Source organism: Mycetomoellerius zeteki, unplaced genomic scaffold, assembly GCF_001594055.1.
Source record: "Mycetomoellerius zeteki isolate Tzet28-1 unplaced genomic scaffold, Tzet1.0 scaffold433, whole genome shotgun sequence".
Classification (NCBI taxonomy): Eukaryota; Metazoa; Arthropoda; class Insecta; order Hymenoptera; family Formicidae; genus Mycetomoellerius; species Mycetomoellerius zeteki.
The window spans coordinates 1,219,144-1,244,667 of record NW_017257428.1 but is presented as its reverse complement, the minus strand read 5'-3'; the positions used below and the strand labels follow the sequence as shown (position 1 = coordinate 1,244,667).

Genomic DNA, 25,524 nt, shown 5'->3' with positions numbered 1-25,524 from the left:
AAATGAGTTAAATTAAATACGTATTCGGGCGTTGAAGAGAAAGAAAGCGAAGTATCTAATTCTGCCATGGTTAATTATGAAAATGCATGATCACATTATTGCCATGGCAACCGTAGGATGCTTTCATACCGTCTACCGTCTTGTACCGGCTCGTATTTCAAGCCTCAAAAGTGCACTGTCCAACTGAAAGAATATAAGCGATAAACGAAAGAATAATAACGTTGGTCTTGTGTTGGGAAAGGAATTCCAGTATCCTTCAATATCCTTCGACAATCTTTGACTTCCGAGCAAGGGTGATCATGAACGACTGCCTGTCGTTGAACGCGACAGCCGGACGAGTCGCTCACTTGGTGCACGAAAAGGTAAGGGTAGATTCACGTAATTTGAAATTGAGTGTTCTTTCTCGGAGTAATCTCAGCCATTTCTGGAATCTAGACAAGATCATATCGAGCGTATTAGTGCATTACGATTCAAAACTCCAAGATAATTTGATGGCGCCTTTCGGCAGTGGTATATTTATGCGAAAAACACGTGAGAGAAATTAAAAATAAAAATTTGTGTAATATTAATTAAATCAATCGATAAAAAGGACTATTCTTTTTGGCTGAATTTTTGCACCAGTTTCATCTTTCTTCCTTTTCTCTCCAGGAGGAAAAAAGAGAAAGAAAGATAAACTAGTGCAAAAGTTCAGCCAAAAAGAACAAGCCTAATATATATAGCATTCGATTTTATTATTCAGTCGATCATGATGACTATTGGCAATTATATGATTACGGATATGGTGCGCTGATTGAAAAAAATATCATGTTAACCTTAGATTTCGAAAGTACCGAAGCATTAATTAATTACTATAATCAGTTAATCACTATAATGATCGATGACATGTAAACGAATTACTCCATAAGTTCAGATCTAAAAATCAATGATGACATTCAAATTGTACATTATGATCAAAAGAGTAAATATATTGAATTATGAATTCAATGATAAATATGTTAATTGTAAATTAGGAGGAGAAACGTGTTCAAGAACGTCGGCGTCATCTCGTTTATCTTATTGCTGCTTTTTTACGAGAGCAAGGGTGAGCAAAGATTTATGTTTGCGTTTAATACTCGATTAACTCTTAAATGCTACACGTCAAATAAATCACGCAGATACCACACGGAGTTAATTGGACTCCAACGTGAAAAAGTGTACACTATTCCTAGAGTTTTCAATATTTTGCTTTGAAAATTTGTTTGAATACTCCTCAAAGCTTCTAAAAGAAAATGTAATTGCAGTTGATGATATTTTACTGTAAATATATTTAAAAAATTAATTAAAATTTAAAAAACGTTTCTCTTTTTAAACAAATAACCGTATTTTTTTAATTTTTAATATTTTTCGCTAAAAATTTAGAGTTGTACTTTTGAAATAGTATTTTTTTTTAGATAAAACTATGTACAAATACACTGGATAGTCTAAAAAAGGTTTATTTATTTTGTGAAATGGGAAAATTTTAGAGAAAGAAAAAAACACAATTAACAATTTATTTGATCTAATATATTTGATAAAAAAGTTATGAAAAAAGTATTTTTGGGCACATATAATTACAAAAGTATGTAAAAATATTACAAAAAGTACAAAAACATGCGTCCATGACTTTACCATCCTCATCATGCAGCAGCTCCTCTCGGACAATCCGACTCCGCAAATTATATTCATCTAATTATTCGTGAAAAAGTTATATTTACAACATTAATGTAAGAAAATTTTATAGCGCTCACAGTAATACTTACAATTCAAAATGATGAAATTTACACAAAAACGTGAATAAAAAAGTCGCTCCGATTTTCACTTTGCACAACGTAAATGATACACTGGGGTATTTTGTACCCCACTGTTATACAAAGACAGACTTGCCGCGAACTTTTCAACAAGTAGTTGGGGATTTAAACTAATCATAAATGGAGCCAGAAATTCGATTTCCAGCGGGATTATAAAATATATATGTAATTGAAAAAGCCTTGGGATCTTTTGGACTCCCAGTGGCATTTAAGAGTTAATCAATTTTATTATATTACATAACTCTTTAATTTAAAAAGTACTGCAAACTGTACGTAATAGCATAAATATAGTTATAAAACGAGAATTATGCACATTACATCGATGTGTTCCTCGTAGTTATTCCAGTACCGCGGAAAGTCTCTTCAAAGAAGCTCAACTCTCCCGAGACATTCACGTGTGCGACAATATTGATCTCGAAACTATCATTCTCGAGTATACCGATTACCATTACGCCAAGTACAATAAGTATCCTAAGTTGTGTAAGAAGATAGAAGTTGGTAATGTAGCTCCAAATGCGTAAGAAATATATTTTTATTAGTAATTCATTATCCGGAATCGTAAAACCCAACAAATGACACAATCGTTTTGACAATTTATTAAAAAATTATTAAAGAATATATATATATGCGATATAATGATCGGATGTATCTATATTTATATAATTCAAAGATATGCTCTTTAGAAATAATATTATTAAGTAATAAACCCTTAGGCGCTTAGGAAAAAATGTTTCAATATACTGATTAACTATTCAGTAACTGATGAAATATCATGAGTTACTGAATAGTTAATTAGTATATTGAAACACTTTTTCTTAAGGGACATTTTGCAATATAATCTAATACAAAATTTTATCAACGAATTATTAATAACTTAATAATAATTACAACGGGATTCTCGAATTTTAAACAATATAAAAATAAATAAAAGTAGGCTAGTGAGAGTCAGCACAGGTAACCGGCACAATTTCTTATAGTGAATAATTAATACTCAGAAGTTGGAATGATGTCTTCTTTATTTGATTCGAACGTTTCACCTCTCTTTGGAGTCCTCCTTAGCAAAGTAATTACAATAGAATGAATAGCTCACAAGTTCGTAATAAATAAGTTACTCATAAATTGGCAAAGATGAAGTGTTATTGATTTGACAAATTAAAAAAAAATTATCATTAAAGAGGTGTATGAATAGCGAAAATTGAGTGACTCACCACTAAGGAACAAGAGTAATTAACACAAGAGTAATGAACACAAAGTGTAATTATTTTACTGAGGAAGACTCCACTACCCCTACAGCACAAAGTTGCACAAAAGTTGCAGTAACACTCCTGCAACATTGCATGTTACAGCAATATTGCAGAGATTTTGCAGTGATATTGCTGCAAATTCTGTGCTGTATGGATAGCCTACTTTTATTTATTTTTACATTAATTAATAACTTTTAATTGGCTTTTCTTATATTTTCTAATTTGTGAGAGACGTCAATTTCTGCGATAAACTCGATAAATTCGATAAAATCGAAGCCACTTTATCTTTTATAATAGCAACAAAAGAGCAGAAAGAGTTTCGAAGATCTATTCAAAGCAAGAGGAAAGTCGCGTTACCGAAGAATGTAACAATATTGGCAAAAATAAAGTCGCACAAAAACATACCACTTCCACATGGAATGAATTGAATCTTGGTATCACGGTTACACCGATTTTTCCCGCGGAGAGTGGCGATCGAGTTGCTGTACAAGTGCCAATGTCCGATGAAACTTTCACCAATAACGAGAGACTATTGAAATCTATTGGTGATCTTTATCCACTTAGCTCTGAACTAAAAGAGATTGCAGATGTTATGTCACGGGTAAGAAACGAAAAAAATGCAATACATACTATAATTTTTGAGCAGCAATTACGTTAATTTTCTCTCTAATAAAGTATATATATAAACTTTCGTTACAATTATTAAAGGAAAGTCGGTCGTTATATAAATAATATAATTACTATCCATGTGTACGGCAAGAAAACAAATAAAATGGAGTCCGAATGATACAATATATTATATTATACATAAATAATAATTTGTAGGAAATAGTGCAACAAAACTTGAATGTTCATTGGGATGATGTAAAGGGATTGAAAGACTGCAAAATGTTATTAAAAGAAGCCATACTTTATCCCATGAAATATCCAAGCTTATTTAATAGGAGACTCGGTTCTTGCAAAGGCGTATTATTATATGGTCCGCCTGGAACTGGTATGTAATTACGAAATTTTATATATATATACATATATATTTTACCTATTGATAAATTGACGAAAAAACTCACCCTCAAATAGGTAAGACGATGCTTGCGAAAGCAGTCGCTACCGAATGTCAATCGACCTTCTTTAACATCACTTCCAGTTCAGTTATCAGCAAATGGAGAGGAGATTCAGAAAAATACATTCGCGTAAGTCGAATGACATATGTCTACGAAATATCTATTTCCACAATCGACAATAATGGACACTCATAATTCTAGACATCTAATGAATACTTTTCTATATTTATCTAAACTTCAGATTCTAAAGTTTAAGAAAAAAAGATGAAAAAAATAAAAGAAATAGATAAATAGTACAGTTATAAAATTTTAGTATTATATCTTTTTATATAATCAAAATTATATATTTCGTATCTATTACATCTTTTTGTCATTCTCGATACAAGTTTTTATGAACATAAAATAATAATCTGCATTGTTCCCATACAGCACAGAATTTGCAGCACTATCACTGCAAAATCTCTGCAATATTGCTGTAACATCCAATGTTACAGCAATGTTACTGCAACTTTGTGCTGTAGGGATTATTATTTACCTGTAACAAACACATTCAAAAGAATTTTCTGTGAAGTTCTCATACTGTTAAGTTTTAAAACTTTTAATTATATAAAAAAATTGCAACACTTAAACATAATACAATAATTAGCCCATGTGAATAGAACAAAACTGTAAAAAATAAAAATTATGAAACATAAAATTACTCACAGGATTATCAGGACTCACATATTCTAGTTACAAGTTGATTTATTATATATTGGCAAGTTTGAATACATTTAAACAAAATGAAATAAAAAATTGTTGATATATTTAGGTGCTCACCGATCTTGCTAAACATTATGCACCAACGATAATCTTTATTGATGAAATTGATTGGACGACCACGAAAAACATAGATCACACTTCATCAAATTCAGAACCTGCTAGAAGATTTCGAGCTGAACTTCTCGCTAGATTGGACGGTTTATTGTCAATGGAGTACACAAATGTAGTATTATTAGCAGCTACAAATGTTCCATGGTAAATACACACACGTACTTATATATTTATTTATATATTCATACAAGTATAATCTTATTTATTCTAGTTAATGTCTCTAAACTCTCACGATTAAATTCAAAATATTTTTTATCTTTTAGGAATATAGACATTGCCTTGTTGCGACGTTTAGAAAAAAGGATTTTTGTAGATCTACCTGACGAAGCTAGTCGATTAGAAATATTACAATCTTATGTGCGCGATGATTTGTATAATTCGCCGGAGATATTCAAACTTGCGGAAGAAACGGAAGGATATTCTTGCGCAGATTTGAAATTACTGTGCAAGGAGGCATGGATCAATCAATTGCGACCCATTTGGGCGAGTCTCGAAGCTAAAACAATCTCGGTGAATAATATTCAAAATGATGGTCTAATTAGTGCAATTAATCATATTACGCTTGCTAAAACCAAAGTAAAACCCATTACCAAACATATGAACACACAATATATGGAATGGCATAAGGAATTTGGTTTCTCAAAATAAGAAAAAAAAAATAAGAGTAGTTCTGTCCGACAAATGATTGTAACACAAAATAAATATGTATATCTATGAGATAATGTAAATTAATTTTTTTTGCAAAATAATGATATTTCGTAAATACGTTTAAAATATTTGTAAAATTCGTATTAGCTGTCTATATACAATTTAATGATATACACATTTTAATTGTAAAAATATAAGATATACATACATAAGTTACAGATATACATATATATTTGTGAAATATATAAAGAAAATAATACAAATTTTACAAATAGAATATATATACATAAACTGTGTAGGTATAATATATACACATATATGTATATATAAATGTTTCTTTCACAAACGTTTTATTAATTTTTCATAATCTAAAAATATTCTACAAAATAAGTCTAAAAGATTTTATTAATAAAAATTTACTTATTAATACAATATCTATACTAAAATGTAAAAATTATATGTATATTCTGGAAAAATAATAATTTTCATACAGGCTACTGACAGTTTCTTCTCTTCTGCTGATTAATTTTTGCTTGTTTTAATCCATGATAATAACCTACATAAAAAAATCTATGACATTATATCAATATATATTATTTAAAAATATAAATGGTACAAAAATATGTAAATATATACACATATATATATTTCTTAATAACTTTAGAGTTGTTTTTTCTATAATTTTCTAAATTTCTTCACTCTCTTTACAATGTTTCTAAGTTACCTGTGTGAAATCCACTTAAATACCATGACATCAACATACTAGATAATGCATCTGCATCAGTTTCGGGTAACCTATAAATGGCAGTCTTATAGTATGGCAATGAAAAAATTGTTTTTATCTCTAAATTACCATTCTTACTTGGTCATTAATGGTGGTAAGGGTGGTGCAGGTGGCATTGCATCTATCGCTGGATTAAAATATTCAAGTCCAGGTATAGCATTATGTTTTAATGATCTAGGATCCTCTGTATCACAATCCATTTTTTCGCTATTAATTTGTTTGGAATTCTGCAGATTAGAATAGATGGATGTATCAGAATCTATGATTTCTTCATTAGCCTTTTGCGCTAGAGCATCCTTTTGTTGAGCAATTTGACTTTGTAATCCTTCAGATTCCAGGAGAGAATTTATTTCCACTTTTTCTATATTCTGATAGCCTGCAAATAATATAAAAATTATTGCTATAAAAATTATCCCACTAAAAATAATGTTTTAATTAACTTACTCTAATTATATGTATTTTTTAATATCATTATTTATTTTATATAAATGTATACGCACACACGTACACACATTTGTATATGTATGCATGAAACTTTGTATACATAATTGGTCTTAGCCATTATTAATATTAGTGTATATACTGATTATATATACTGATTAACCAAGTATTATTTAATATTGTATATAATACAAGAACATTATAAAATATTATGTGGATATAAAATAGTTACCAACAAACTTCACTGTACACATGCCAGAATTTGGATGAATTTTTGATATAATGGCTTCGTATACTTCTCCATCTACAGAGTACACGGCACGGCAAGGAGCACCAACAGTCCATTTCTACAATATAGCAAGAATATCAAAAATATTTCTGATACAGGAATATATTTTTGATATAACAAATATAATACATACCTTTAAAGGTTTTCTAATATGATTTAAATGTTTTAAATTTGACAACTTGTGTTTTGTTCGCTGAGTCTGCATATCCATAGCAATACGTTTTGCTACTTCTTCCTTGGCCAAGTTTACAGCTCTATCATATGCTTGTATTAGTGCACTGTCATCCCAGATATCTTCATTCTCGCTATTCTATTAACGAAAATAGTTTTCTTGAAATCAAGAAATTCACCCTGCATACTTTTCGAATGTATTTTTGTATATTAGATCTTTGGTTTAAAATTAAAGGAATATTCAGAATATATTCATAGTAAAAAATGAGAAAACAGAATGCAAAAACTGAAAAAAGTTAAGCGCGAGTTAATAAAAATAATCGAATTAAGTACGAAAAGGACCTACTCCAGTAGCACACAGCGCTTACAAACCGTTAACGAAATAACAAAGCGCTAAAAAAAGTGCATGTAATCGCCCTTTTAGCGCTTCGCAAGCGCTTCTGTGCTACTTGGATACATACATTTCCATTTCCTCTTATAAACAGCACACTTTTGTCCTCAGCCATTTTGTAACGAATAAGAATAATTAAATTCAAAATAATCTCAAATTTAATAAAAATTAGGTTTTCTAGTACAACTCGTAGAAATGTATAATGGGAGTTTTCCAACAAGAGACACAGATGTGGCACGGTGAATTAAAACTCTAGACCATTCACCATGTACCAAAGTAGCGCAAAGTAGAGTTCCTTTAGTAAGAGTTAAGCCATCGAGTGATGATTTTTGATTGGTTCCGCCATATTCAGGAAATGAAAACGATAGTAAGGCCGGTATTCATAGGCCGGTATTCATAGTCGGTTCTTATTTCAAAATCGTCTTAAGTAATGTCTTAAGACGCTAATGCGGCTTTCTGATTGGTTCATGACACCTCAAGGCTGAACTTAAGACGGTCTTAAATATAAGATCTGACTATGAATACCGGCCATAGTCAGTTCTTATATTCAAAATCGTCTTAAGTTCAACCTTGAGGTGTCACGAACTAATCAGGGAGTCGATTGTGTATCTTGAAATGAGGTGAAAAAAAATTATAAAAGTGATTTTACAAATTTACTAGAATATTCATAATTTAATTGGTTAATATCAAGTGAATTTGCTCACTTTTGTAATTTTCACCTCATTTCAAAATACACAATCGACTTCCAGAAGGCCGCATTAGCGTCTTCATTACTTAAGACGGTCTTGAAATAAGAACCTACTATGAATACTGGCCTAAAGCCTTGTGTCCACGATGCTAGAAATTGGTCCGAGATCTCGGAGAGAGAAAGAATTAACCAATCACATTTAAACAATTTAGTCACATGATCAATGCGATTGGTCAATTCTTTCTTCATCCGAGATCTCGGACAGATTTCTAGCATCGTGGACACTGGGCTTAAGCCAGAGAACAAGCGATAGTAAGAAAGAGAAAATAACTTGTTGCTTTCTCTCTCTATCTCATACTCATGTTCTCTATTAATGGCGGACGCGCACGCGCGCGAGACAGGTATCGCAACTCTTACTAGAGGAACTCTAGCGCTCGTCCTCCATTTTTGACTTACTAATCGTACCACATGATACTAAGGCCGGAATCCATAGTCCGGTCTTAGGCCCGTATTCATAGTCAGATCTTGTACTTAAGACTTCCTTAAATTTATCTTTAGATGCTCAGTAGTTAATGAAATAATTCGTAGAGCATCTGAAGATAAATTTAAGGAAGCCTTAAATATAAGGCCTAACTATGAATACGGGCATTAATCTCAAACAATGTCTTAAGATGCTAATACGGCTCTCTGATTGGTTCATGCACTTAAGACAATCTCGAATCTTGAGTCTATGGATTCCGCCCTAAGCGTTTATTGGATTACAGACAACTAGATCGAAAATGGCGATCGAAATAACCAATAAGAAAGTTGTCGACAATTCGGCTCAGATACCAACGAGATACTAGGGCCGGCATTCATAATAGGGTGCGATCCACTCTCCACGTTGTAAATGCTTTGATTCATTCTTTGATTGGTAAATTCGTAAAATTTTTTCTTCTAATTGGTCAACGAAGTATTTGTAGCGTTAACTTTACTAAGAAGTTGGAACATCGGCCCTAAGTGTATCACACCTATAGTCAGTTCTTATATTCAAGACCGTCTTAAGTTCAATCATGAACCAATCAGAGAGCCGCATTAGTGTTTTAAGACGTTACTTAAGACGATCTTGAAATAAGAACTGACTATGAATACCAGCCTAAAGGTGCGTTTCAAGGAGACGCTATTAGCGCTATTTCTATCATTCTATCATTCTATCTTCGTTGTTTATTAGATGTAAAACAAGGATAGAATGACACAAATAGCGCTAATAGCGACTCTCCGAACGTACTGTTCTTTTTAGCTGAACTTTTGCACCAGTTCAACTTTCTTCTTCTTCTTTCCTCTTGGAGAGAAAAAGAAGAAAGATGAACTGGTGCAAAAAGTGCAATTAAAAAGAACAATCCTACTATTAAAGATCGTCGACTAATTTTCGTGACTATCAAAGCTGAAGCTCTGGGGATAATTGAAAAACGATGACATTACCTATAATTAATAAAAATTTATGATTATTAACATAAATATTTCGATAATTTATTATTAAATTCGTGATTTTTTATTATATAAATGCTGTATAAGTACGCATTTTAAAGCTATAATATCTTGTATATTGCCGAAAAATTACAATTTTTTCTCTGCAGTTATCATCTCTATTGATAATCAATTCGGATAATAAAATTAAAATGACAGTTTTAAATAAAAAAATTGCATATACAGGGTGTCCCATTTTAAATAATACATTAAGATTTCTCGAAAACTATGGTAGATATGGAAAAATATTTCAAACAAAAGTTGTATGGTTTGGAAGGGGATATAAGAAGGTACCATTGATCTTGAATGGTATCCCCAAGGCTAGATCAAGATCACGTCGATTTTTTTTAAATGGAACCCCCTATTTTTCATTATATTTTCTTGTAGCTTACCTCGAGAGCTTTTCGAAACACTATAATAAAATATTTTTTCATTAAGTATATTTTTCAAATTATAAAATATACACATATTAAAGTATACACATTAATAATACGTGTCTGTGAGGTGGAATTTATGCTGAAATCGAGCGACAAAAAATTTTTCTTAAAATTGCAATTTCGAAATTTTTTGTCGTTCTCGGCATAAACTTCGCCTCACAGCCACATCAATGTGTATGCTTTAATCCTGGACAAGGATTTTCGAATCTGTAAGACAGGAAAAAAGTAATTATTATATAAAAATTACAATTTAATCGGATAAGCCGGTATTCATAGTCGATATAGAAAAAATCAAGGATGCCGTTTGATCCTACTGTATATACTAGTATATGTATATATATATATATATATATATATGAAGTGTAGAGCACATAATGATTTGAGCTAAAGGTGATACAAATAAAGGTTTAAAACTTTGGAAAATTTTATTATAAATTCCTTTCTGCTACCCTTATATATATATATATATTATTACATAAACATATTTTTATACACACGCATGCACGCACGCATATATTAAAGATATTCAGCTCTCAAAAATCAAATCCATGCCTTTGTTATTGCCGCAACTAGGAAAGTTGATCGGTACAAGCGGCAAGTTTCGCTGGAGACCTACTCTCATTAAGAATTGCATTCCAGGCCCGAATAGTGGAGGATACACAGCAGTACTTCTCGCTTCCCACAGCCAATATCCTGATAAAGCAGTCACGATTAAATCAAATTTACTATATATAGAATAGACACGCACACATGCACGCACGCATTCACTCCCCCCCCCCCCCTCCGCGATACTTAACAAAATATTTTTACCTAAATTGTCGGTGTAAAAACGAAGAATAATATATCCTTTATTCGGTACGACAAAAGTATCTTTTTGCACCGGATTCACAAAATTTCGATGTATCTTTCCATTACGGTCCAACGATATAATATCATCTTTGGTAAGAGGTTGCTCAAAACTTTCTCGGGCAACAACACTGGCATTGTAACCATGTAAATGAAACGTATAGGATGCATTGCCTCCAAAGCCTGAGAAAGATACGGTTTCTGTATATACTGGCTTTACTAATTTTTGAAACTGGTAATTTTATAAATTTACCGGATAAATTTACAATTTTTTAAATTTACCGGATACGTATTTTGTTACGGCACATTATATTTTTTTATTAAAATAAGAAAACCTCAGCTACCTTAAGGATTGTTAACGGCGGTAAATACCTTTGTTTATTAATATAATTTCGATTGTTTTTCGAGGTGGAACTTGGAGTAATTGCAAACACTCGCAAAATAACAGTGTGTCGTCACATTCCTTAGAGCGTTTGTCGAGGGAACAAACTGATTTCTCCAAGGTATTTTCTGGTTGCGATAGTATCGGAGATGGTGGATATTTGAAAGACATGCCATTAATCTGCGGTATCCTTATCGCGCCTTTCTGTAAGCCTGAAATTTTTCCTTGATATATAATAATGACAAAAATATTATAACTACATACTGTAGAAAACAAATATGTTTCATTAGATATGCGTGATACAATTTGACACCTATATGATTATATTTTTGAATTCTTCCTAATTTTAAAAGTTTTATTCCTCTTTTTGCACTTGATAATCTAAAGTATCGTATCATTAAATGAGCAACCGTTTCATTTTTGGCAAATAAAAATGTTTTTCAATGATTAAAAATAATTTTCAATGATAAATGATAAACGAATTTTCTTACTTAAATATGCTGGATAATATCTTGATATATAAAAGTTGTAGGAATTGTCTGTCATTTCATCTGTAAAAAATGAGAAAGTGTTTGCATCGAAGGGCACATAGATCGTTTCATCCGCTTTTTCCTCCAATTGCGATAATTTTGCACTCTTCAAATCCAAAGAACAAATGACATTTTTCAATATTCTATGACAGTGATGGCCATTTTCTGCGATTTTGAATGACTGTTCGTCAAAGTTATTAGCGTTTGTAGTCCGTATCGTGTGCGAATCAAGGGCGGCATTTTCGTAAAAAATATATGCTTCTTGATGCAAATTGCGACATTCCCGAAGACCTTGAATATCGAGGGCGTACTTGCCGATTGCCTGTTTAGCTATTAGAATACCATCGAGTCTCTCGCCTGAAAACAAATTCAATATTTAAGTAAATAATTAAATAATTTATACAATTCTCTGCGTCTTATTTCACATGCTGGTTCTTTGATCGATGCAACGCTAATATTAATAATAAATTAATTAGGGCTGCTTGTTTCATCTTCGGATAAATTATGTGATAATTTACATACTGAATAAACGAAAGAATAAAAGCATAAGAGAGTAAGACAGTGAGCTAAAGTTTACCGAAAGATGGAACAATCAGCCATTTATTAATATTTCATAAAAAATAATCGATTACAACTTTTTCATAAAACTTTATTGACTATAAAATTCTATCAAAATGAAATGATTAAAACGAGCTAAAACCAAAAGAATTTATATTATATATAATATATATAATATAGTTTACCCCAAAAATATATTGAAATAATTGCGAAGATTATGAAAATTTATTTTTAAAGAAAAATAAAGGCTTGATCGTATCAACATGTATTTAACTAAAATTTCGCTAAGGAAGAATGCTCAAGTCAACTAATGATCAAACAACAATTACTAAATTTATATACTGATGAATTATTTCAAAATTGTAGATTATTTGGCTTATAGTTTTACTTTCTACTTTTTGGAACTGATATTCAAATGTTAACAACTTATTTGCTCCTTATTAACATTTTTGCTACAATATTAATTTTTGAAAAGTATTAATCAATAGATGCTACGTGTGCATTTATTTTCATTTGCTTCAGGCAAGCATTTCAAGATTAATGGGGACATGTCTTTTGCGCTGAATACTAAGACTTTATATACTTTAAATAATAAAACGTCGACATGATTAAATCGATATAAATATTGTAATGTATGTTTAATTTACTAGTATAATAATTCACTTCTCTATAGATGTAAGACTGACAATTGTATCGAAGAGGGAAATTATATATCGTGTTACAAGTTAATATAAATTTGTAATTATTATCCCGTTATTAAATCGACTCCGTTATTCTGGATACTTAAAATCTTAGTGCTAAGAAAGAGTAAAAGTTTTAGCAGGTTAGTTGACTTATAATCTTATAAGACAACATCTTATGACCTAAGTCTTTTGTCTTTAGTAACGCACAATAATTGTCTTGTGACTCAAGTCTTAAAGGTATGTATATATATATATATGTATACATATATACGAGATGTCACACTCCTCATATATATACACCTTTAAGACTTGAGTCATAAGACAGTTATTGTGCGTTACTAAAGACAAAAGACTTAGGTCATAAAATGTTATCTTAAGATTATAAGTCAACCATTCTGTTAAGGCCCTAACTATATTTACTGATCTATATCGAATTATCGACGATTAGTATTGTGCTTTAGGAAATTAAACTAGTGTGACGCTCGTGTGTGTATGCGTGTAACACGCATTCGTATGTAATATTATCATGGTGGTGATTACAAACAAAAAATATCTCGTAATCATTATCTCATTGTAACTGACAGTTTTTCAAAAAGGTAGAGATGTTTATCCTGCTGGATTACTTGTATTCTTTTTGCATTAATTCTTTTGTTGCGTTCAAAATCATGTCAAAAATAAAGATAAAAAGTTAAATTTCAGTCAACAAACAACGCAACAGTCAAATTGTTTAAATAAGAACGATAAAAACGGGGAAATAATGTAATATATCGACATTTTTTATATCGATAGTTTTTCTGTGGAACGCGGAAATAAACACAAATACAATAAACACTAATGTTGCTTAGAAAATAAACAATCAGCTTGTAAAATAAACAATCAGTATTTGATATCGATAAATCTGTTTAATCACTTGGAAAAATTGTCTATTATATAGTCTTGATCATCGATTCAGTCTTTAGAAGCATCCGGCTTGTAAGAAGATGCGGACGGCGATCATCATGCCATGCTGGCATTCGTTTTAACATTGTTTCATTTGCCCAAAAATTAAACGTTATAAATAAAACAAGTAGAAGCTGTATGAATATTTATTTCATTGCGGCACTCTGTACTGTCTATTCGAAACGCATGCTCAGTCGATGGATAATAGATAGAATAGTTTCTCCTGTCGAATAATTTTCTTTGTTTTATTTGGCGAGTCTTTCTTTTGTCACAGGCCTATTACAGTTGTTCCAAAACCTCGGTTAAAAACGAATTACAGCTCGTTAAAACTTGTTACAGCAAAGGTTTGACCGAACGTAAATTGAGATCAATAGGAATGATGCGCCACGAATGTGAATAGCAACGTTTTCCACGTTGATTATTTGCGTTGGTTCGCACTGATTTTAACGAACTTGTTCATTAGCGACGCGTTTGCGCATAGATCCCGATCTCCGCTTCGAAGAGGATCTGGTTGATCCTGAGCTTGGCAACCGATCTCGAGTAAGAGTCGGGGATCTCGGCGAGCTGCACAGCGATACTCTCACCAAACTTGGCAAACTCTTCCTTGGTCTTTTTTCGTTCTTTCTCGTCCGGTGCGCGAGACTCGAGTTTCATCTGTTCGGACTCATCAAGACCGTTTTGGCTCGGCAAAGAACCATTGTAGAACTCCATTGCCTTCATACTGGACGATGAGGACTCTTCGGCGTCCTCACTGAGCGAGGCGTTGAAGGAACCGGTTCCAGAACCGTTTGTCTCCTCGTTGCAATCCATGAATGTTATACTTTCTGGATCGATGTTGCTCACAATATATTCTTCTTGTAGTTTCGGTTCCTCTTCAATTTTCTGCGAAAAGGGATTAGGGTTGTATCAGGAATTTTATCGCGCTCTGACATAAAAGCAGAATAGAAAGGATTTCCTCTTTCTCTCAGTCTCGTAATTATTTTGTTTAATATACAAACGAATTACGAGCATTCAATCGTATCACGTTCGCACGATCTTAATCACATGCTCTGATCTCCGAGAAAGACTTGCGTCGAAGCTTTCACGTGTATTGATTTTCTTTCATAAAACTTGGAAATTGCATCGCTATTACTATAGTTAATAGTATCATTGCAGCATAGACTGTAAGATTACAAAGTATTTATAGTGCTCGTTTTTGACTCGTTAAAAAACGATAGTGATTTTTAAATACTGAGTGGAAGAATTATTTAAAATATCTGACCTTATACAATGGGTCAATGTTGGCGTTTGTGTAGTCATCGCTCTCGTGGACGGACGCAACGAAATTGAACGATGTCGATATTAATTAACGGCAAACGAATTATTCAAAGGAGAGATCGGACATGGATCGAAATGCAGGATCTTTGTCTTTGCTCGAATTTTCGCTGGGAAGCGGACACATCGCTACGCGTCGCCACGGGCCAATGAAATGCTTATCTCGACCAGCGACGCGTCGCGTTACTCGACTACTCATTGAGATCCAAGTTTCGTTATCATTAGCCACCGTCGTTTGCAAATCACGATATTTATATATCTACGTACTGTATTTATAGGACCATAGGATATAGGAGATATAATTTCTTTCACGAATTAAGCGAAGCATAATTACAACCGAGATTATTTCCCAAAGACACATTTTTGAATGATGCGCGTAACGAGGTAACATATCTTTAAACGTCATTTTAATCATTTTGTAAAATTACACGAGAAAAAAAATTAGCTAGTCAATCTACGACATAACGTTTTCTTTTATGTTTACCTTTCCATTTCATCGTTTGTATTATTAGACAAATTATTTGCGAGATCGTATATATTTTCGTAAAAATAAAACCAAGAAACCCGATAGATTTTCGTAATTCGCTATATCCCGCGTAATATGATTGATGACGGAAGGAGCCCTAGAACAAGAACGATATACCGAGCGCATTTCCTTCATCGTTATTGTTAAAAATCTCAAGAGATGAAATGATTTGGGATCATTTTAGGAAATGAGTATTCCTCTACCTTCTTCCTCTTGCTGTATCTACGCGTGCCAAATTGTAAGAATTGCATTGCTTTGAAGGCGAACCACTTGGAGACGTATACGTCGTCCGGGCCGATGGCGGCGTCGCGACTGTTCTGTATCTTGTGTATTTCCCGAGAATACTGGCACTTGAGATTAGTGATCTTCTTCTCAACCTCGAGAGTGTTGCAGCAGAGAATCTCGGCGAGCTCTTGTATAGCTCGTTTGCGCTTCGTTCGGTCGCGATAGCCTCGGGCGTTCCAATCCCAGAGAACGCGTCGTTGTTGATACTCGCGTAGCAGCTCCAGAGTTTTGTCGCGGGTCCATTCCATGCTGATGCCGCGCGTCTCGCTGTACACTGGCCGTACCGTCCTAAGGCCCGTGGTGGCTGTACATGTAAGAGATACCTCAGGACGTCAGGATGGAAAGTATAATGTGTCGGTGCGACAATGTAGAAAGGTTTTCTCGGAGATGCCACACCGCGCGCGCGAACAAGCGAGCGAACGGTGCGGTCCAAGTACTCAAAGTATTCAAAGGCCGACCGGCTGACGTCGCGGTTGCCTCCTGTCGTCTGCTAATAAATCACGGGCCGGAACGTCAACACGACGTAAGCCGTAGCCGCGAAACGAGCACGCGTTTTAATGATTTTTGCGCGGAGCTCGCGCGCTTCGCTACCTTCCTTTCTTTATTTCTCTTTACGGAAACCCTGGCGGGAGCACGAAGACGACCGAGTCTGCGCGAACGTTAGCCTTCCTGCTATGCCACATTGTTATTCGAGCCTGTTAATATCATTGAGAGAGAGACAGAGAGGGAGAGAGAGAGGGGGGAGGGAGAGAGGGGGAGGGAGAGAGGGGAATTTCCTTCTCTCGCTATTGCCGATGCCACCATCGCTGTCGATCCTGCTGGTGCTATCAATGTGCTTTCCTCCTTTCTTCCTTGTTGCTTTGTAAAATTTCAAGCGCAGAATCACATCGAAGTCAAATCGAGCACAGGACGTTCTGGACTATTACTGAGTATATCTCATGCCTCGTAGTATCCATTTTTCCAAATATTCATTGTCGAGACAATCTTTTTCATCATTCGTCTATCCTTGTCACTGGCCATGAATAATTTAAATCCGCGCGTTTACAAGATTTCAATGAAGGCCTTGTATCTACAACTTAAAAAAAGTGCTTCTTTGTACAATACTTTGTGCAAATCTAAAACAACTCTCTCTTCTCTCCTGCGAATCCCCCATCCGATTATCGGTGTTTTTTGTCGGAGCAGTAGGTATGTAAAACGCGAGAGTAGTTACGTTGAAGTGTGTGTGAAAGATCGATCGAAATCCATTTCTTCCTCTCATGCACGAAATGCTTCTTATTTTAAGACGCCAAAGTATCTTCCATCATATTTGTAAAATCATTATATGATTTTGGTTCCAGTTGATAAGTTTGATGGTAAATAAAGGTACATTGCACTGATTTTTAAGTCGGGGGTTAAAAACAGGATTAAAGTAGACGCAAAATTAGGATGTGGTGCAGTGGATTTTATACTAAAATCGAAAGAATGTTAAAAAATTTTTTAATTTTTTCTCGATTTTAGTACAAAATCCACTGCACCACCTCCTAATTTTGCGTTTACTTTAATCCTATAAAAGGTTTTTTTATTCCGTTCAGTCAATTCGAAGATTTTTATACGACTGTAATGTAATAATTTGGTCACTCCAGTATCCCCTTAAGTCGTCACTTCGCCTTGTTTATTAATTGCAGTCAACCTTTGTTACGAAATGTTTACGCGTAATTCAACATACCTAAGGTGCGTTCGGGGAGACGCTATTAGCGCTATTTCTGTCATTCTATCCTTGTTTTACGTCTAATAAATAACAAAGATAGAATGACAGAAGCGCTAATAGCGTCTCCCCGAACGCATCACTAATAGACGATATTTTTATGTATGTACCTACGTACGCCTTAATCATCTTACTTCATTCTATTTTCGAAAGACTTTAATATCAGACAATATTATAGAATAAAGCTCTAACGATAGCTTTATATTATAATCCTGCTTTATACCTTAGGATCTAGCGGAATAAGTATTCTTTACGCACGTGCAATATATACAATATACGTGCGTTAGATAATTTCTTTTTTGTCTCACTGTTCCATTGAAAAATAATTCCAAATTCAATGAATCAAGGTACAATTTCGCTGTTTGCATCCTTTTTCTCTTAAAAGTATCAAAGATGTGTATGTAAATTCGTATACAAATGTTTATACATATACATTTGTATAATATGCAAATATGTTTGTATAATACAAAAAAGATTTGTATTATAATACTATTCTAGCATAAAATCGATTAGATTCAAAATGTGTGCAGCATCGATAAAAAAAGACTGTGGATACAAGGATGGGATAGATAGAGCAATCCGAAATAAAACGTACCTGGGAATAAAACGACATGCGTGCCCGTCATCGATTGTACAGGGTTGCCGTCAGCAGCAAGTATTTGAAGCGAATGTCCATGGGTGGATAATAAAATGGGACAATCGTGAGCATTTGCGTTAATGAGGCGTAGTAAGTAGTGAAATCCATGCTTCACTCGCACAACCACTTGCTGCGCCTATAAAAATGTCAAATATTCTTTAGGTCGTCGTTGAATTATCCAAAGTATCTGCATCTACGCCACAATTGGCAATTGTATTCGCATCGCCCAGCTCGATAATCTCGATACCGGGGTCCGCGGCCTTGAATCAACCTGGATTACCTGGAGTCGGAAGTCGGAACGAATGTGAATGTTTGCGAGAGGGGAAGGACCGAGAGATATGGACTATGTTCAAGGAGGCTATATACCTGGCCATTTACAAGGAGCTCGTCCGGCGTAGGTGGCGAAAGGCTCGCACGTCGCGTCAGCGGAACCGACGACCTTGATGAGAAGACGAGTGTCCTTTCTAGATTGAGATCCTCGTCCCGTAGTCCTCGAACTATCAACGACCCGTACACTCCGTCGCCCTGCTGCGAGACTAATGGTCCCTTTTATTTCTCTTTTCTTTTTGGAGTTACCGCGCGAGTTACCGCTACGCTACGCCCTGCGGTTCTACGCGATTCGTGCCTCGGCCAGCCTCGGCTCGACACGCCGCACGCTCACCAGGCACGCCTTCGTCAGCGGTCAGCTTCGCGTCTTTCGTTCCGAGAGTCAAGTCGTCGAGATCCTTTGAATCGCGAAAGCGCGAAAGGCGCGCACAATAGGCATTTCCCTTCTCCAATTAGAAGGATGCTTCGCGGCGCGTGTATCATTTCTGATCGAACGAATTTTCGCTAAATTCAAAGAGAACGTGATCTTTATTCGCGCAGCGGAAGAAGCAGTTACGCGGCGATTCCTGCTCTTTCGAGATATCGCGAACTATTATTATTGATCTTGCTTTTCTTGATGCGCGAGCGCCGCGGGTAGATGTATGTTACGTTCTACGGCGTAGACCGGAGTCAAAATTGGTCAAAATCGGGCGAGTCGACTCGTGTAGATTCGTGACAGACAATTGCGATCCGCACAATTTTTTTCCCAATTTTTAATTTTTTTTCTGCTTCACGTTGACGCTCGCACATTGAAGTAGAAGTTAAACAGAAATAAGAGAAAAAACCGGAAATCCGTGAAAAAAGGATCACCATGTAATAAAATTATTCAAGTTCGTTAAAAGCTGCGATTGAAAAGACAGGGAAAATGTTAGGAAATTGCGATAATCCACATATCTACCTGAATGAGCGTGATAAAAGTACGTTCCCGTGCTCTCCGGAATTATCTTGTAACGAAAGCCACCGAAGGGTAAGATAGGGCACTGTGTTATCATAGGCACCCCGTCCATGTAATTGGAATCCTTTTGCCGGATTCCATGCCAATGGAAAGCCAATTCGTCACTTCCCAACTTGTTATAAACGAGAACCTCTATCGTGTCACCGAGACAAATCTATCATAAAAGTATATTCTTATAAATATCTCCAATCGCTAATTGTCAATGATAATTGCCGCTCGTCTCGTCTCGTCGCGAAAAGAACGAATCACGCGAAAAACGTTTTATTTTTAAGGGGATGCTGGAGTGACCAAGGCTGTGTTCCAAATTTACTGCCAGTACTGAAAATGCTACAGTTTACGTTACGTGCACTATAGATTTTCAGTACTCGCAGTCAATTTTAGAACACAGCCCAAATTATCACATTACAGTCATATAAAAATCTTCGAATTGACTGAACGGAGTAAAAAATTCTTTTATAGGATTAAAATAGACGCAAAATTAGGAGGTGGTGCAATAAATTTTATACTAAAATTGAAAGAATGTTAAAAAATTTTTTAACTTTTTTTCAATTTTAGTACAAGGTCCACTGCACCACCTTCTAATTTTACGTCATTTTAATCCTATAAAAGGATTTTTTATTCCGTTCAGTCAATGCGAAGATTTTTATATGACTGTAATGTGATAATTTGATCACTCCAGCATCTCCTTAAGATCTACTATTTTCTATACTTTTAGGACTTGAAAAGAGTTTTAGTGCAGTAACAGAAATTAATAAACTATTTAAGTATATCAACGGATATGGCCGTAATAACACAAACACGAAGTAGATAGGTTTAAATTGATTAAACCATTAAATCTACCTTCGAGCTTTATGTCGAATCCACATACGTTAAAAATTAATTTATAATTAGATTTGTCAAAATTAGTTTTGTTTTACGAAAAACAATTGAATAATATTACTTGATGCTACTATTGAGAGAAAAAAAATTTTTCATATCACACGAAATTGATACTTACTTGTATAGCCGGTCCTGGACTTTTCCCGTTAATCGTTAAAAAGCTCTTTGTTGATCGCACGGTAATATTTTCGCTACTGCTCTCGCGTTTGTTGTAGAAACTGCTAATATTTTATTAACAATAACAACATTTTAATGACACGTCAGTACTAATAGGAGTAAAGTTTCGTAATATAGTTAAATTATATTATTTTTGTCGGGTTTAAAATTAAAAAAAAAATGCAGCGGATAAATAAGTCGAGATAGTTATTGAGACAAAAGAGAGAGAGAGAGAGAGAGAGAGAGAGAGAGAGAGAGAGAGAGAGAAAGTTATTATCTGTATTAATATAATATTTTCACGATGTTATGCACTTATAAAAATGCCGTATATTCGATATAATTGAAACTCACCATTTTCAAATTCGCGAGTAGCGGCTCTTATTCTCGATTAATAACTCTTCTATCTATATGTTAATAAAAACAATCGATAAATACGTTTCACAACGTGGAAAAAAAGCACGGAGAAACGGTGCAAGTGTATCACACATAGTTTACGCCAAGACGCCTGTATTATCAGCCATTATGCGCTTCCGCTGAGTCCGAGTCACAGTTTGTATAAGATGTGTTTGTGTAGGTATCTATAGTGTACGACGTACATGTACGTATACGTGTAGCAGATTATGCACAATATTCAGCGATGTTGGTCGATTCAGGATGGAATCTGTTACCTGAACGCTACAATCATGAATATTAACCGTTACAACACCAATCCGCGACCGCAAATATCCATTGCATTTGCTTCCTACAGTACATTTCGGAAGATAACGGGGAATATCACCGGATATTTCTCTCTCTCTCTCTTTCTCTCCCCCTCTCTCACACGCCTCTTCTCATTTGTTTTTATAGCGCGCATTTTTAATTAATGTATCACATCCCAGACAACAAAGTGTCTAAAATCAAGCCATAAGACGTTTTTTTGCATCCAAAAGACGATTTAAATCTTATGTCACAATTTTAGACTTTATTTATTTATTTTTTTTAAACTTTGTGTTGTTTGGAGCGTTATTCGATTATTTTATCAAGTCTAAGTTTTTTTTAGCTTACAATCCTTTTCTCACCGCAAATACGTTACAGCGGTAATATATCTGCTAATTTACAAATCAATCGATATTATTTTATAAAAGATAAACTTTTATAATGTTGTCTCACCTTGTTGTGCCGTGCGATTCCGTGATAAAGAAATGATAGACGCATGTTCTTTTCAAAGATGATTTGTCGGAGCAAGGACGCACACATTCGTGATAATTATCTATTTTTTCTTTTAATGAGAAATGAAAAAACTGTGTTTAATTTTCATAAATGAAATATTGTACATTTTTATATTGCATAATTATATAAAAATATCATTAATTACAACTGATCGATATGCATCGTTAATGATCACTATGTTAATTTTATTAAGCTAAAAACACGCAATCTTGCATAAGAGAGCAGTGACACATAAACCAGGAAATTTTTTATGTTTCTCTTCAAGACGAGATATAAGCTGCTTTTGTAGAACAAAATCAGGGAATAAATATTTATTGACAGTAAAGGATTCCACTCACCAAATGTTTCAAGACATAAAGTCGAAATTGAAGAAAAAACAAACGTTAAAACGATGCAATAACGAAGGCACAACATGGTGGCCCAGAATATCTGGGTTGAGATCGAGCACGTACACGTACATAAGTTTGAGCGATCCTGCATGAATCTAAGTCGACGACCAACTCGGCGAGTGAACGCTTCGCGAATGGCTTCCTACTTGGGGAAGTGAGTGAAAGCAAGACCTACGCTACAAAGTAGTACAATTCGGAGAAGATTGCGTCTTGCTTCTCTTTTCACAGATGCATTCGTTATACATATAACGAATTTGTATAAACAGCTTTATCATTTTACATTTACATCATTTAATAAATATCGTTAGTACTTTTGGTAATAGAAAGAGGAGAAAGAGATTATGTTCTTTTCTGTTTCTTTTTTCATAAAAAATAAAAAAGTTGATGATTAATATAAGTAGCTAAATAGGTTTGTATGAGCATTCACATATATAAATTTTTATAATACATATATACGTTATATTTAATTAATACTTTTATGACTTATATTAATTATTTTGTGTAAGCTGCATACAGGTATGTATGTCCTCATATACAGGTGTATGTATGGGTGCCTTCCAAGAAGAGATACACATGACACGGTGTGACATAGTGCATCATTACATCTTTGTTGTTCGCAATGTTAAACAAAGATCATTGTATTGAGTCGCTTATGGAAGGCATCCTGAGTATGTGCTGATATATATACACACACACACACACACACACACGTGTAATAGACCAAATTTTAGAATTTCTGGAAAAAAGTTTGTTATTTGTACATCTAATTCACCTAGTTACGAGGAGATTGGCTTTGTAACACTTTAAACTGCACAATGGTATTCCGGTTTTCGAACATGAATATCTTTTGGGATTTTTACATTGCTTTACTCCGCAAAGGATTTGTTTTGGTGGATTTTTCCTAAAATATTGAATTAAGGATACACAAATGTTACGTCCTAAATATGTCAGTATAGAAAATGATAATAGTAATAATTCTGTCATACTCTTTGGCAGAAGAAAGTGGAAAATTTTCACCGGGAGGTAAAGATATAGAACTTCCTTCGATCGTTAAGCGATACGTCACAAATGGTACTTGTCGTCTAGATAATCTTCCCTTACTAATAACTTTGGATGCTTTAGATTCTTGTTTCTTAAGCAACCTTTCCATTGTCTTTTTCTATAAAAATAATTCAAAAAGGTTTTCATTTCATACAATTTACTCATTATTAAATATAATGTTGTTTGTCATCAGAGAAAACTTTCTGTTATTCACTACCTTATCCTTTTCTCTCTTTTCATCAGCAAGTTGTTTCCGTTTCAGAGACTTTAGAGCAGCCTTCTGTATAGCTTCGGCAGTCATGACTTTTTCTTTGTAACCAGTAGGTAACGACATGAGTTGTTCGACACCTGGATTTGGTTCTGTATCAGTCTTTCTTTCGAACATTGCTCTTTGTCGTGCTGTCATTAACTTGGGATCTTTTGGCTTAATTTTTTTCAATTCATCATCTACCTAAAATAAAAACACAAATTTCTCTCTCTCTCTCTCATTATCTTATTAGAGTTATCATTAAGCTTGGTCACACACAGATGTAAAGATATGGAAATAGTAAATGTTATACAATTGTTTTTACCTTATTACTATAAACAGAAAAGAAGAAAAAAATACCTCTTCCAGTTTACCAGATTCAATAGCGTCAAGCCATCTTTCTTCTTCGCTACTAGTCCCGCTATCTTTACCTTTGTTACCTTTTGGAATTTTTTTTTTTGCAGCTGCTTTTGGAGAAGGTGCAGTACTTATTGCAGCTGTGTTCAAACCACATGTTTTTAATATTTTTTCACGTTTATCCAAACTAGAAAATAATATAAATTATTGCACTTGTGCATATCATGTGTGTATATATAATTTACAGAAAGATTCTTGAAATTAAATTTGATGTATTGCTACAAGCGAATTAATGAAAATCCTTTTTTTTCTCAGCAAAAAAGATATTGATAAAGGCCATTACTTATTCAAACTTGATACGACACATTTTTATAATTAATTTTGAAATTGAAACTCTTAAACCAAAATTAGCTAAAGGATGTAATTTTGTATGATTAATTCCTTTAGCTTTCTGTAATATAATGCACAAAAAAAAGATATAACAAAATAAACACTGTATAATACACATACTTCCGTTCATCTTCTTTTTTCATTTTTATTCGAAAGCTTTTCTTCCGGTCAGCATCGGTTGAGATTTCTACAAAGGTATCGCTGTCATCGTGCATGAGCTTTTTTTTCTTGTGCTTTTTATGTTTATGTTTCTTATGTCTTTTCTGCGGCGAGACATCATTTGTATCTAACAAAATTCGATTAACATTATGAATCCCAACGTAAATTATTATGTTATACATTATTGTATAACATTGTTACATAAACGTACAAAATTAGTGTAAATACATTGAATATATAGAATTACCTAAATTTATCTCCTCTTCCGTACTTACATCTCTCGGCTTACCCATTAGATCAAAAACAGCCAAACGATTTATCCGTCACACGCCAAGATCAGAACTGCGTAAAGATAAATATGTAGACCTGTTCACTCTGATTTAGAAAATTACAAAATGTGTGTGTGTACTCGTGAATATAATACCAAAATGATAATTAAGGATGTCGTGGTAGAGATATGACCTAACCGTTTCGATATTTTCTGATATTTTTTAAGGTTAATACATGCATAACATTTAAAGCTGGTTCTACATTAGTCGCATCGCAATGGGCGCATTCAGCGGACTCAACAGT

At 33.9% G+C, this 25,524-nt stretch overlaps 5 protein-coding genes across 8 annotated transcripts; 1 reads left to right on the top strand and 4 right to left on the bottom strand.

The window, feature by feature from the left end:
* Window positions 1-239: 239 nt before the first annotated feature.
* On the top strand, window positions 240-5,691 carry LOC108726737 (katanin p60 ATPase-containing subunit A-like 2). The gene is made up of 8 exons (XM_018454490.1): window positions 240-362; window positions 1,011-1,081; window positions 2,164-2,343; window positions 3,368-3,671; window positions 3,896-4,064; window positions 4,148-4,260; window positions 4,943-5,148; window positions 5,268-5,691. The coding sequence occupies exons 1-8, from the start codon at window positions 300-302 to the stop codon at window positions 5,650-5,652; spliced, it is 1,491 nt and encodes a 496-aa protein (XP_018309992.1). The 5' UTR covers window positions 240-299; the 3' UTR covers window positions 5,653-5,691.
* Window positions 5,692-6,134: 443 nt separating this feature from the next.
* Window positions 6,135-7,975, bottom strand: Smn (survival motor neuron). 2 transcript variants are annotated; one of them, XM_018454491.1, is made up of 6 exons: window positions 7,799-7,975; window positions 7,300-7,476; window positions 7,110-7,224; window positions 6,515-6,812; window positions 6,377-6,447; window positions 6,135-6,208 (listed from the first exon to the last, which is right to left on the bottom strand). In XM_018454491.1, exons 1-6 carry the CDS (start codon window positions 7,841-7,843, stop codon window positions 6,147-6,149), a joined length of 768 nt encoding a protein of 255 aa, XP_018309993.1. In that variant the 5' UTR covers window positions 7,844-7,975; the 3' UTR covers window positions 6,135-6,146. The 2 variants fall into 2 exon arrangements, with proteins under 2 accessions (XP_018309993.1, XP_018309994.1); XM_018454492.1 differs by lacking the exon at window positions 6,135-6,208 and having other exon boundaries at window positions 6,376-6,447; window positions 6,506-6,812.
* Window positions 7,976-10,856: 2,881 nt separating this feature from the next.
* On the bottom strand, window positions 10,857-23,051 carry LOC108726735 (laccase-4). 2 transcript variants are annotated; one of them, XM_018454488.1, is made up of 10 exons: window positions 22,707-23,051; window positions 22,309-22,417; window positions 21,122-21,224; window positions 20,068-20,278; window positions 19,170-19,339; window positions 18,762-18,939; window positions 12,079-12,474; window positions 11,578-11,799; window positions 11,170-11,388; window positions 10,857-11,052 (listed from the first exon to the last, which is right to left on the bottom strand). In XM_018454488.1, the coding sequence occupies exons 1-10, from the start codon at window positions 22,846-22,848 to the stop codon at window positions 10,886-10,888; spliced, it is 1,917 nt and encodes a 638-aa protein (XP_018309990.1). In that variant the 5' UTR covers window positions 22,849-23,051; the 3' UTR covers window positions 10,857-10,885. The 2 variants fall into 2 exon arrangements, with proteins under 2 accessions (XP_018309990.1, XP_018309991.1); XM_018454489.1 differs by having other exon boundaries at window positions 21,122-21,221.
* On the bottom strand, window positions 14,201-17,070 carry LOC108726739 (uncharacterized). The gene is made up of 2 exons (XM_018454494.1): window positions 16,341-17,070; window positions 14,201-15,179 (listed from the first exon to the last, which is right to left on the bottom strand). The coding sequence occupies exons 1-2, from the start codon at window positions 16,668-16,670 to the stop codon at window positions 14,757-14,759; spliced, it is 753 nt and encodes a 250-aa protein (XP_018309996.1). The 5' UTR covers window positions 16,671-17,070; the 3' UTR covers window positions 14,201-14,756.
* Window positions 23,052-23,268: 217 nt separating the features above from the next.
* LOC108726757 (INO80 complex subunit B) lies at window positions 23,269-25,349 on the bottom strand. Of its 2 annotated transcripts, none has more exons than XM_018454522.1 (6): window positions 25,199-25,349; window positions 24,913-25,078; window positions 24,406-24,589; window positions 24,016-24,249; window positions 23,744-23,916; window positions 23,269-23,658 (listed from the first exon to the last, which is right to left on the bottom strand). In XM_018454522.1, exons 1-6 carry the CDS (start codon window positions 25,242-25,244, stop codon window positions 23,526-23,528), a joined length of 936 nt encoding a protein of 311 aa, XP_018310024.1. In that variant the 5' UTR covers window positions 25,245-25,349; the 3' UTR covers window positions 23,269-23,525. The 2 variants fall into 2 exon arrangements, with proteins under 2 accessions (XP_018310024.1, XP_018310025.1); XM_018454523.1 differs by having other exon boundaries at window positions 25,227-25,349.
* Window positions 25,350-25,524: the final 175 nt, after the last annotated feature.

Bases quoted from the DNA above. Each gene is read 5' to 3' on its own strand.
- LOC108726737 (XM_018454490.1), top strand. From the start codon at position 300: ATGAACGACTGCCTGTCGTTGAACGCGACAGCCGGACGAGTCGCTCAC. The intron at 363-1,010 runs GTAAGGGTAGAT...ATTGTAAATTAG, and splicing joins CTCACTTGGTGCACGAAAAG to GAGGAGAAACGTGTTCAAGA. The intron at 2,344-3,367 runs GTAAGAAATATA...CTTTTATAATAG, and splicing joins GGTAATGTAGCTCCAAATGC to CAACAAAAGAGCAGAAAGAG.
- Smn (XM_018454491.1), bottom strand. From the start codon at position 7,843: ATGGCTGAGGACAAAAGTGTGCTGTTTATAAGAGGAAATGGAAAT. The intron at 6,448-6,514 runs GTAAGAATGGTA...TGCCATTTATAG, and splicing joins TTACCACCATTAATGACCAA to GTTACCCGAAACTGATGCAG. The intron at 6,209-6,376 runs GTAACTTAGAAA...TTTTTTATGTAG, and splicing joins TTTAAGTGGATTTCACACAG to GTTATTATCATGGATTAAAA.
- LOC108726739 (XM_018454494.1), bottom strand. From the start codon at position 16,670: ATGGAATGGACCCGCGACAAAACTCTGGAGCTGCTACGCGAGTATCAA. The intron at 15,180-16,340 runs GTAGAGGAATAC...CCCTTTTCGCAG, and splicing joins GATACAGCAAGAGGAAGAAG to AAAATTGAAGAGGAACCGAA.
- LOC108726735 (XM_018454488.1), bottom strand. From the start codon at position 22,848: ATGCAGGATCGCTCAAACTTATGTACGTGTACGTGCTCGATCTCAACC. The intron at 18,940-19,169 runs GTATATAGCCTC...ACATTTTTATAG, and splicing joins AGCTCCTTGTAAATGGCCAG to GCGCAGCAAGTGGTTGTGCG. The intron at 11,800-12,078 runs GTAAGAAAATTC...GAAAAATTTCAG, and splicing joins ATATTATCCAGCATATTTAA to GCTTACAGAAAGGCGCGATA.
- LOC108726757 (XM_018454522.1), bottom strand. From the start codon at position 25,244: ATGGGTAAGCCGAGAGATGTAAGTACGGAAGAGGAGATAAATTTAG. The intron at 24,590-24,912 runs GTATGTGTATTA...ATTATTTTCTAG, and splicing joins AAAAAAGAAGATGAACGGAA to TTTGGATAAACGTGAAAAAA. The intron at 23,659-23,743 runs GTATGACAGAAT...TCAATATTTTAG, and splicing joins CCACTTTCTTCTGCCAAAGA to GAAAAATCCACCAAAACAAA.